General features: G+C 35.8%; 1 protein-coding gene across 4 annotated transcripts in view; it reads right to left on the bottom strand.

Moving 5' to 3' along the window:
* The window catches only part of LOC127440722 (zinc finger protein 721-like), a 180022-nt gene that overhangs the window by 92236 nt on the left and 75628 nt on the right, over positions 1–12158 (bottom strand). For 2 of the 4 annotated variants that reach the window (XM_051697492.1, XM_051697496.1), the window contains exons 4-5: positions 9374–9537; positions 700–4405 (exon numbers count right to left, since the gene is read on the bottom strand). The exons of 1 other annotated variant lie outside the window; for it this stretch is intronic. In XM_051697492.1, the coding sequence (XP_051553452.1) occupies positions 3222–4405; positions 9374–9537 (1348 nt within the window). In that variant the 3' untranslated portion in view covers positions 700–3221. Of the gene's footprint in view, positions 1–699; positions 4406–9373; positions 9538–12158 lie in introns of those variants that run through there. One more of the 4 variants, XM_051697493.1, reaches the window with a different exon arrangement.

Consider the following 12158-nt stretch of genomic DNA (forward strand, 5'->3'; position numbering starts at 1 on the left):
TTGAGATGTGTGACCGGTATTGAGTTGTAGCATTTACAGTTTTTTCGCCAAACCTCCTAAAAAATGGTCTCAAATTATCTTCTGTCCAAGCCACAAAGAAATGACTGAACAGAATTTTGATTTACATCTTTGTTGAAAAGTTGAATGACTGCTGTGCTTGGCTGTGTTACTCTCAGCTTGGCATGTCCCCTTTGGTGGCTGTCAGCCCTGAGACCATGTGGTGCAGTGGATAGCATGCAGAAATGAGAAGTGAAAATGTACTGGTTTAATCCTGTCCTTGGGCAACTTGTGAAGTGGTGATGGTTTTTTGTGCATGTTATATTCAGTCAATGTGTTCTTTGTGTCCTGCTTAGTGTACTTGCACTTATTGCTGCTTACAATTATATTTATTATTATCCATAGTAAGGTACATGTAAGATAAAACAATATATGGGACATGGGACAATATACGGGGTTTCTTAGACAGCTCCAGGGCTCACTACTTGTGGGTACTTCAATGTCAGAAATCACTCACTTGTTTTGCACACTCCTGACTAATATAGTGCACTTAATGCCATCCCCATATAGGAAATAGTGAATGAGTGAATGATTTCGGAAACAGCTATAATTTTGGCCTCTAGAGCTAGATAATCATGTAATAGTGTAATCAAGCTTGAAATCATCAAAGTCATACCAGGTTTGAGATGGGATAAGGGTGAGTAAATAATGAAAATTTTAATTTTTCTGTGATTTTTTCTTTTAATAATGTACTTTTCAGATTCACCATCAATTCCTGATAGCACACATACATCACAAAGACATTAGTGTCTCGAATCAACACTAAGCTGCGTCGTCCTGCGAGTACACAGCCAAAATTCTAGCATATTGCGAGCTATATAAATTCATGGATTCAAACGTATGTATTACATTATTGAAGTATTAAAAACAAATTCATCAAAGTTTGGGAACATGTTGGTACATATTAAGTATTATACATGCTTTCTGCCATGCAAAGAGAAAATAAAATCAGGCATATACTGTATGCTTGCTTTTGAGTTGCTTAAATCATAATAAATACATATTTTGGCTCACTTCTGACGCTCTGTGCTGAAAAAATAACCCCCATCAAATTAAAAAAATAAATAAATAAAAAATACAAAAATACTCGCTTATGCAACACAAAATGGGTGTTGTTTTGAAGCTTAGAAGCTGGACTTTACAATACATATAAGCAACAAAACCCTTAACAGCTGCTTTTCAGTGTGCTGACAAATTACAAATACTGATTTTCATAAATTATGAAATTATTATTTACTTTACACCACTGTCAAACATATGGTCAAAACATGGTTCAGATCGTAAAGTTCTTGAGTAGAATACAACAAATATTGTGTCACTCACATAACATATATATATATATAGAGAGAGAGAGAGAGAGAGAGAGAGAGTGTAAAAGCCCAGAGGAAAAAAAAAAAGCTGGTTTTACAAGTTGTCTTTGTTGCATTTTCGCTTGTAACTTCATTAAACTAGAACATAAAAGACAGCATATGCTCCCAAATTAAAACAATGCTACCGAGTCCAAAAGCAATGTGATATGATGCACAGCTTAACATAATCTTGGAGAAATGTGACGCTACCTCAGATATCATTTTTTTGTCATGCTGAGGGACTGTCTCTGGTAATAAAGCAGACCAAAAGCATTACATTTTTGAAGGGGTGCATGTCAGGCTATGGCATAGGTTCAACACATAAGTATAAATTGGCCATTAAACTAGGGCTGCATCTAACGATAATTTTGATAATCAACTAATCTTAACAATTGTTAGAACAATTATTCGGGTGATTATTGCAACGATTAATCATTAGCTCTTGACCGATTATTCAGCTTGTGCCCCGACTTAAAAGGTTTTATTAAACATGCTTGCTTACAATAAAGAGGACAAAATCATCTTTTAAAAAAAACTCTAAAATGACATTCACTGAATTAAAGGGGAAAAATACTTGGAAATATGTTTAATTCATTTTTTAAAAATCACTGCAAAACAATCCTATTGTTATCAAGTGTTTTCGTCTTTTTTACATTTAAGAATGCATCCTGAATAGGCCTTTAAGTGTATTTTGTATAGAAGTGTATTTTTTCACTGGTTTCTACTTCTGCCAGTCCAGTAAAGACAAAATATACTTGTATTCAAGATACATTCTCTGAAAGCAAGTCTAAATATCGTATATGGTGCTTCTCAGGTAAATGTATCAAGGATTTTTTGATATTTTAAAATATTAAATATTATATTCCACATTCTCCGATAAAATTTTTATCTTCTGCAGTATAGCACCCTAAAGTAAATGTACGTAAGGAGTTTTAGATATTTATTTTGAAGAAATGTTTTTTGTTTTTTTTGCATTGTATAACGGGCTAAGACTACACTCTCGCCTTTTTGTTCACTTGATTTCAATCCATCTTTCTCACAAAAACAAACTCTCTCTTCTTAATAGAGCTGTGAATCACAGATTTTTTTCCCACGATAAAATACACACCGTGACACATATATTATGATTCACTACATCGTGAGCTATCGCGTTATAATCTAACTGCAGCAAGTGAGCACGAGGGATGAGCGTTTCCACGTGAGACAGTGTATCAGCCAAGAGAAGTTTGAAACTCTCTTGCGCTGATATTCACCCGACTCATAAGTAGCTCTGACCGAATATAGAAATGCCAGTTTCAGAGTTTGTGCTTATTTATACAAACCGCTTCTTATTATTTGAACTTCAATAAAGAATGCATTAAAGATATAATGCCGGGGTGTTTCCTTTTTAGACACACTGAAAGGCAAGTTTTGCTCAGGCTCCGTTTTGTCATGACAACGCTGCTGCTTCTGTATTTATATTGTATTATAATTCCCTCATACTTTATGATCTACATCACCTTAATCTGTTTGGAAAGTTTGTAGTGCATCTGGACATTTTCTTCCTCTCCTCAATCAGGTGCGAGCTGAAATGCTGCTCTCCCGCATCATCATTAGCGTTTCAAATGATCTCATGTGTTAAATTAGATCAAATGACTATTTGACAATGAAAAGTTTTGTTGACAATTTTTTGTCAACGTTGTCGATAACGTCGACTAATCGTTTCAGCCCTACATTAGACAGAATGACAGCTCAATCAACATTGTTCTTTTGAGAGAAATTCTATCTTTTTCTGAATTCCATCCCATTTAAATAGCAAATAAAGCTGAACTTTGCTCACTGCGACAACCCTGGACAATGCTTTTTTCTATGAGTTACTAGAGATCCTGATTCGGTGAAACTCTTCCCACATGAAGTGCAGTGGTACGGCTTCTCTCCAGTATGCACTCGCTCATGTGCTTTCAAATTTCCTAAAATAGAGAAACTCTTTTCACATGAAGTGCAGTGGTATGGTTTCTCTCCAGTATGCACTCTCTGATGTGCTTTCAGGTTTCCTGAAACAGAGAAACTCTTTTCGCAATATGAACACTTGTAAGGTTTTTCTCCAGTATGAATTCTTTTGTGGCGTTCCAGGCAAGAAGTTCTGTAAAAGGCTTTTCCACACTCAGAACACACATGATCTCTCACAGCGGAATGCAATTTCTGGTGCTGTTTTAAATTGTGCAAAAATGAAAAACTCTTTCCACAAAGTGAACACAAGTACGGCTTTTCAACTGGATGAATTTTCTGGTTTGTTCTTATGACAGATGCGGAAGGAAATGTTTTGCCGCACTGATCACTGCTATATGACTTTTCTTTAGAGTGCATGCACAGATGACTTTTTAGACTCCACGACTCTCTGAAACTCTTCCCACACTGATGGCATGTGAAAGGCTTCTCTCCAGTGTGAATTCTCATGTGCTTAGTAAGAGTGTCTTTATGTCTAAAACTCTTCCCACACTGATGGCATCTGAAAGGCTTCTCTCCAGTATGAATTCTCATGTGCGCAGTAAGACTTACTTTGTGTGTAAAACAATTCCCACACTGAAGACATCTGAAAGGCTTCTCTCCAGTGTGAATTCTTGTGTGCGTAATAAGATCTGATTTGACTGTAAAACTATTCCCACATTGATGACATCTGAAAGGCTTCTCGCCAGTGTGAATTCTCATGTGCTTAATAAGACCTGATTTGCATGTAAAAGTATTCCCACACTGATGGCATTTGAAAGGTTTCTCTCCAGTGTGAACTTGAATGTGACGCTTAAGACCTACTTTATGTGCATAACTCTTTCCACACTGATTGCAGGTGAAAGAATGTTTTACTCTTGTACTTTTAGATCTCTTTTGTGAGAAATAATTTCCTGTCTGTGAGCCACTAAAAGACGTTTGTTCCGTTTTGAAACTATAAAGTGTCTGATCCGGATGGTGTTTCGCCTCCACTTCATTCAGTTCTTGACTTTCCTCTTTCACCTCCATCAGATCTAAAATGAAAACACAAAATATTCTTTAATTTCAAAGGACAAATGTTAAAATGAAGGAAATAAAACTGACCCCAAATGTTAACTTTTTTAATGTGATCTAAACAGAAATGTTTAAGGAGTTCAATGTTATGTGCATTTATTTATTTATTTTTTCATTTTTAAAGTCATTTTCTTAGCTGTTTTTCTTTGGTTGATTAAATTATTAACACCTATGAATTTATAAATATACATTATCCTATGAATTGATATACAGCTTGAAGCTATGTCTCAGCAAACAGTGGACATCCCACGGATGTTCGCCAACATCCGCTTAGGTCTGCATTTGGTTAATTTTGTAACCTTTGATGCAGGGCATTCACTGGCCATTTTGGACGTTCGCTACAGGCCCCATTTTCGTCTAGGCGAAACGTCCCTGTTTTGTCCCTAAATTAACATTCTTCTTTGGTCCCTCAACCAACATTTTCACAACATTCAGCAATCTTGCGTTGCAAGAATGCTTTTAATTGTAGGGATGCAATTTACAGATAAAGGGTAATTTTAGGGCAACTAACAATTATTTTGATAAATCGACAAATCTAACAATTATTTGACTATTCGGCCGATTACTGCAACGAATATATATTAACACAAAACCGGCAATTTAGCTTGTGCCTCAAGTCAAAAGGTTGTATTAGATGTGCTTACAAACAACAAAGAGGACAAAATCGTCTTTTAAAAATACCTCTAAATTACATTCACTGAATTACAGGAGTTTCGCCTCCATAAATTTGGTCGCACAAGGTATTTCTGCAAGGCCCTCCATGTCAGTCGAGATTTTCATTAGTGCCACATGAATGTTCGAGATATCCCAACCTACGTCATGAAGCTCACTGTCACTATCGACTGGACCTCTGCCATCTTAATCCTGCAAAGCATCCAACTTGTAAGAAAGTAAATGCTTTTTAATGTCCCCACAGGCCGACGATTTCAAATTTTTTTACATCCTGCCCTCCCAACACAGTTTAACAAACTAAACTATTACAGTTCTCACCAGTTTAAGCAGACCCCGCATCTAAATGACCAACCCTCACATAGTGTCACATGATTCCCCAGAAAGCGGTTTAACACACCTAGGTTTTTCTCAGAGAATGTGGCTTAATGTGGCCATTTAAATGCTTAAGCAGCAGTCTGATCAGTTTTTCAAGAGTGCGCATGTGTGGAACAGACCAGGATAACAAACATCATAGAATGGAGCCCAACAACATGTCAACACAGTGGGATGAATTAAATATTTCTGGAAGTAAAAAAAAAAAAAAAAGAAAAACTACAAACTATACCCATTTATACAACGGTGCGGTGGTGGATTGTGTCTGTTGAGTGTTGATTTCATGCTATGTTATTACCTAGTTGGTGAGACACAATGCTAGAAAGTAAAATGAACAATGTCCATCTTTTACTCTCCGTGACAACGAGCTTATAGCTAACTGGCTAATCACACAGCTACTTTCATTGCTTGTCAGCTGAGTGGAAGCTAATGATTCACCAAACTGTTTTGTTCAGGATTCACAGTTTGGTACCCCCTTCAACCGAACAATTCCAGTCATTGCATTTATAAAATATAATATTTAAAAGTCTGGTTTTCCACCGTTGAAAGTTTCCCCTGAACTTTTATAGCAGAATACAGTGCAACACCGCTGCCACTGTTTATCTTGACTCGGCAGTATTAATATAGTCAGCATTTGACTGATACTAAACAGTACTGATGTTTATTTAGCTATTTATTGTATTTTTATTTATTCTTTATTTAAATGGTCAGCAATTCAATTTATAAACATCAGTACTGTATGTTTAGTATTTAGCTATTTATTGTATTTGTATTTATTCTTTATTTTCTCAGTGTTCATTTCTAGAATTTGTTGACAATGTATAATAATGTCAAATATTCTTTGATAAAAATATTTAAGAAAGTAGCCTTCTGAGTACCTTTGCATAGTCGTATCGGTGCAAAATCGGTGAAAAATCCACACAGAAAAGGTCGGTTTTCATTCCAGCTCAAATTAGCTATATCGGCCACCATATCGGTAATTAGTGAATTTTCCCCCTCTAAAATCGGTATCGGTCTCAAAAATCCCATATCGGTTGGGCTCTAATAGGGATATAAGATTTCCTTTTAAGGCTTTAAAACTATGAATGACATTAAAATATGTTTTTAGATATCATAGATATAAATACAATAAATATATTTTGTATTCTATTATATAATATTATGTTATGTTAAGCAATAGTAAAATATTTCTGTCCTAATTTCTTCACTTTCACACATTATTTTAATTATCTTTGATGAAACCCACGAGCCATTATTTCTTATGAAGCAAAACATTTGACATTTAATTTCATCATTTTATCACTCCACAGAAATAGAGTAAGCTTGCATCACCTCCTCTGTGTCACTCTGTGTCATTAACAATGTGTGAATGAACCCACTTTGACCAGGAACATTTGCCAATACCCGATCGTTATATGAAACCGGAGCACTTTGCGTTCACTATCAACGTTTATCTTTACTTGTTTATATTTTCGCGGGAGTTTGACACAAGCCTCTGCTGACGGCACGCGCATCAGAGCATTTGAAAACCATTTCACACGCAATTCCAGACAGAAGCTGCTATGGGTTGATGTCCGTGGTACGGCAATCGGAGTTCAATTGACACACAAATGCACTGCTCATGGCATTTATATATATTCGCTTAAAATTCCCTTATTTGGGCATTAAAATGTGATTGGAATTTAAAGTCCTCAATAATCACGGTTATCTCGAATAATCACGGTTAGAGCAAATAACCGCGATCAGATGGTTATTTAATAATCGTGACAGGCCTAGTGTTATATTCATACTAAATATTTGTATATTATTTACAGTATACAATCCTAATAAATAATTTGTTACAATGTCAGTTTCAAAAAGTTTTCATTTTATTTGTATAGTTTCTGTAATTTCATAACAAATATGCCATAATTTTGTTGAAGTTACTATCATAGTAAGTACTCTCCAACTTCCTTCACTGGCCCCTTTTGCAGTGACTTAATCACTCTATATGACAACAGGTGGAAAACTACCAATACAAATTCCGCGTGCGAACGGAGAGATTCACGCTCGCACAGCCTGTACATTTCAGTCAAAGCAGATCACTGTTTCACTTTCAGTTCTCGTAGATTCAGCTAATAATAACATTTTGTGCACTGAAGCGATTTCCATGTGTGTTTCCGTGTTATGTAGGTGTAGGACGTTGCACATATTGGATAGTGACACTTCTAAAATACCAATAATAAAAAAATAAAAAACTTGTCCAATCTCCATGATGTGTATCGTCACATTTTTAACCATGATGTATTGTGCCACCGATACAGCAGTACACCCTTAATTGGTACACACTTCACTTCTACTGGTCGATTTTTTTAAATTACATTAATTTATTGAAACACGAAAAAATTAAACAAATATTTCTAAATTCAAATTACACTTCCAACTAAACTAAAATGTAATACAAATAATGATGTGGTCAAAATAATCATACCAAATAACTGGCCCCTTTTGCAGTGACTTAAAAATCACTCTATATGACAACAGGTGGAAAACTACCAATACAAATTAGATCATAAATACAATTATAAATATAAATGTAATAATAATAACAACTGAAAAATAAACCATGACCTATGGATAGTTTACCACAAATCTCTCTTTTTTTTTTTTCTTTTTTTTTATTCATAAAATGGCTACAGCAGTGATTGTCAGGACATTATTTGATGTTCCACTATATTTTAAGAGTTTGGACATGAACTTTATTACCACCAGCTGGTGGAATCTCCGAACTGCAAATGTAAAATCTGAATTTAGACTTTGTGCTGAAAACAGACATGCTTCTCAGACGTCTCAGCGCAATGACCTATTTCTCAGGAAAACGGCTAATTGCAAAAAGCTTTGCGCCACTTCATTAATGTACAATAAACCCACAGTTTGCACGCGTACACCCACACATAGCGCAAACACACACACGGCCACTTGCACTTTGTGCTGGTACGAATATTGCACTTACAATTTGCGCTCTCAGGAAAATTGAATAAGATGTTGCACACAGTCGTTGCACACAGCGCTGCACTTTGCGCACTCACGAAAATAAAGCCCGAAATGTTTTATCCTTCAGTGTTTTAAAAACGTTCCCGTGTCGTCACTTTGTAATTTTAAATGCCCTGTTTGTGCATGGCCAGTCTCCCGTGAGGCAGCAACTGAGGTAAATTCAGATAATTCACCATGTTTTTCAGTTATTGGAGATTGGCAACTTCAACACGAGTTTCACACTGATCATTTTCATATTTTATAAACTTTCATTCTTTAATCTGAATTACGCGTGCGAACCTGCTAGGGGTGAGAAAAAAATTATTCTGTTACAAATCGCGATTCTGAAGTTTTTATTTTCAAAATACTTCTTTTATTGTTGATTTTGCATCATGTATCTTTCATGAAAACAACATATAAAATGTAGAAACATTTACCACATGGTCAGTGGACTTCTCACAATGCTGCCATGTTACTTTAAAATTACAACTGTGAGTTTAAATAAAATCACATGACCTCAATATTTGGAGGGACTCTATTTTCAATAATTTTCACTGAAATTTGGCTAAATTACTTATTGCTCTTCTCTCCAGACTCTCAATTACTTGTAACCCACAGGATAAAAAAATAACTTTATAGTGTTTTAAAGACATCAGAAGAGTTATTAGTTCAACATAAGATTTTAAAATCACATCGATTTTACGTTTATTTTCAATGGCATGAACAACGTTGATTCAACATGACTTAAAAGAGCAAAAAAATATTGGACTAACAGTAAAATAAAAAGGACATTCTGGTGACCTTTTTTGTCAGTTTTATAACTTAAATCTTCATGAACAGACAATAATAAAGAACGAAGAATGGATACCAACCTCTTTGTTCCTCAGTATCTTCATTTTTCATGACATTTGAACTGCATGATTCTGGATAACTCATGTCCTCACTCTCTTCTTTAATAAACATCATTTTACAATGTTTTATCCCGCAGATCTCAGTTGAAACACCTGGAGTTATTCCTGTTCGTGTTGAAACAAGTCTTCGTTTAGGATGATGAGAATATTGGCGACATTTATAAACATGAGTCCAAACTTGCTGTTTAAACTGTATTTAGTCCGGATTATGATGAGTTTAATTTAGAGTCAGATGTTGGATATTCATACTTCATTTCTTCTACTAGGGTTGCACAATTAATCGAAATAAAATCGAAATTGCGATATGACCTAGTGCGAGTATTAAATTGGAAAAGGCTGTGATTTAATTAAATAAATAAAGTCAGCTCGCATCAAAGTTTATTTGCGCTGCTCTGTCCAGTCTATATTAAGTTAGTGTATTATTAGTGTTTTCAGAGCATTTCTGAGCTCCACAACTCCATCTCATGCTTAGAGTAACAGAAGTGCTCAGAGTTCGGTTCTGTTTGCTTAAGTGTGCTAGGGGATATACAGTTGTGCTCAAAAGTTTGCATACCCTGGCAGAAATTGTGACATTTTGGCATTGATTTTGAAAATATGACTGATCATGCAAAAAAAAAAAAAAAAAAAAAAAAAAAAAAAAAAAAGATAAGAAAAACTGTCTTTTATTTAAGGATAGTGATCATATGAAGCCATTTATTATCACATAGTTGTTTGGCTCCTTTTTAAATCATAATGATAACAGAAATCACCCAAATGGCCTTGATCAAAAGTTTACATACCCTTTGGCCTTGTTACAGACACACAAGGTGACACACATAGGTTTAAATGGCAATTAAAGTTTAATTTCCCACATCTGTGGCTTTTTAAATTGCAATTAGTGTCTGTGTATAAATAGTCAATGAGTTTGTTAGCTCTCACGTGGATGCACTGAGCAGGCTAGATACTGAGACATGGGGAGCAGAAAAGAACTGTCAAAAGACCTGCGTAACAAGGTAATGGAACTTTATAAAGATGGAAAAGGATATAAAAAGATATCCAAAGCCTTGAAAATGCCAGTCAGTACTGTTCAATCACTTATTAAGAAGTGGAAAATTCGGGGAGATCTTGATACCAAGCCAAGGTCAGGTAGACCAAGAAAGATTTCATCCACAACTGCCAGAAGAATTGTTCGGGATACAAAGAAAAACCAACAGGTAACCTCAGGAGAAATACAGGCTGCTCTGGAAAAAGATGGTGTGGTTGTTTCAAAGAGCACAATATGACGATACTTGAACAAAAATGAGCTGCCTGGTCGAGTTGCCAGAAAGAAGCCTTTACTGCGCCCATGCCACAAAAAAAACTAGTTACAATATGCCTGACAACACCTTGACACGCCTCACAGCTTCTGGCACAGTAATTTGGAGTGACAAGACCAAAATAGAGCTTTATGGTCATAACCATAAGCGCTATGTTTGGAGAGGTGTCAACAAGGCCTATAGTGAAAAGAATACCATCCCCACTGTGAAGCATGGTGGTGGCTCACTGATGTTTTGGGGGTGTGTGAGCTCTAAAGGCACGGGGAATCTTGTGAAAATTGATGGCAAGATGAATGCAGCATGTTATCAGAAAATACTGGCAGACAATTTGCATTCTTCTGCATGAAAGCTGCGCATGGGACACTCTTGGACTTTCCAGCACGACAATGACCCTAAGCACAAGGCCAAGTTGACCCTCCAGTGGTTACAGCAGAAAAAGGTGAAGGTTCTGGAGTGGCCATCACAGTCTCCTCACCTTAATATCATCGAGCCACTCTGGGGAGATCTCAAACATGCAGTTCTTGCAAGATGACCAAAGACTTCGCATGACCTGGAGGCATTTTGCCAAGACGAATGGGCAGCTACACCACCTGCAAGAATTTGGTGCCTCATAGACAACTATTACAAAAGACTGCACGCTGTCATTGATGCTAAAGGGGGCAATACACAGTATTAAGAACTAAGGGTACGCAGACTTTTGAACAGGGGTCATTTCATTTTTTCATTGTTGCCATGTTTTGTTTTATGATTGTGCCATTCTGTTATAACCTACAGTTGAATATGAATCCCATAAGAAATAAAAGAAATGTGTTTTGCCTGCACTCTCATGTTTTCTTTAAAAATGGTACATATATTACCAATTCTCCAAGGGTACGCAAACTTTTGAGCACAACTGTAATTCAAACATAATCATTAAATGATTGCTGAGCAAATCGTATTAGCACCTGTAGAGTCCAGAAACATTCCTCCATTCTCACGTCATTTGTATGAGAGAGAGCGTGTCGCCCTTATTACACTCCCAGCGGCAACAAGCAAAAGTGGAACTAATATTACCAACATCCATCATCATGAAAAGGAACATACAAATAATAAATCTTTATAAAAAATTTAGATACTATAATATAATGCATTGTTAAAAGAAATAAAATAAATTAATAAAAATGAAATGGTGACAAACTAACCAAACTTTCACTTAGTGTTATCAGTTCAACTCAGTGACATTAAGCCTCGTTCTTTAGGACTATCCTATATACAGTAGAGCAGTTTTTATGAACCTACTTGTTTTTAAGGCCTAGAGTAAAAAATAAAATGGAATATTTTGTTACCAACCAACAGTAATTTTGACAGCAAAAACTAGGCAACAACTATGGTATTACCAACTTGGTAATTCAGTTAATGGTGACATATGTAAGCAGAAAGCTTACATATAACTAGTTTTGACAGAGCTGCTG

Source organism: Myxocyprinus asiaticus, chromosome 5, assembly GCF_019703515.2.
Source record: "Myxocyprinus asiaticus isolate MX2 ecotype Aquarium Trade chromosome 5, UBuf_Myxa_2, whole genome shotgun sequence".
Taxonomy (NCBI): Eukaryota; Metazoa; Chordata; class Actinopteri; order Cypriniformes; family Catostomidae; genus Myxocyprinus; species Myxocyprinus asiaticus.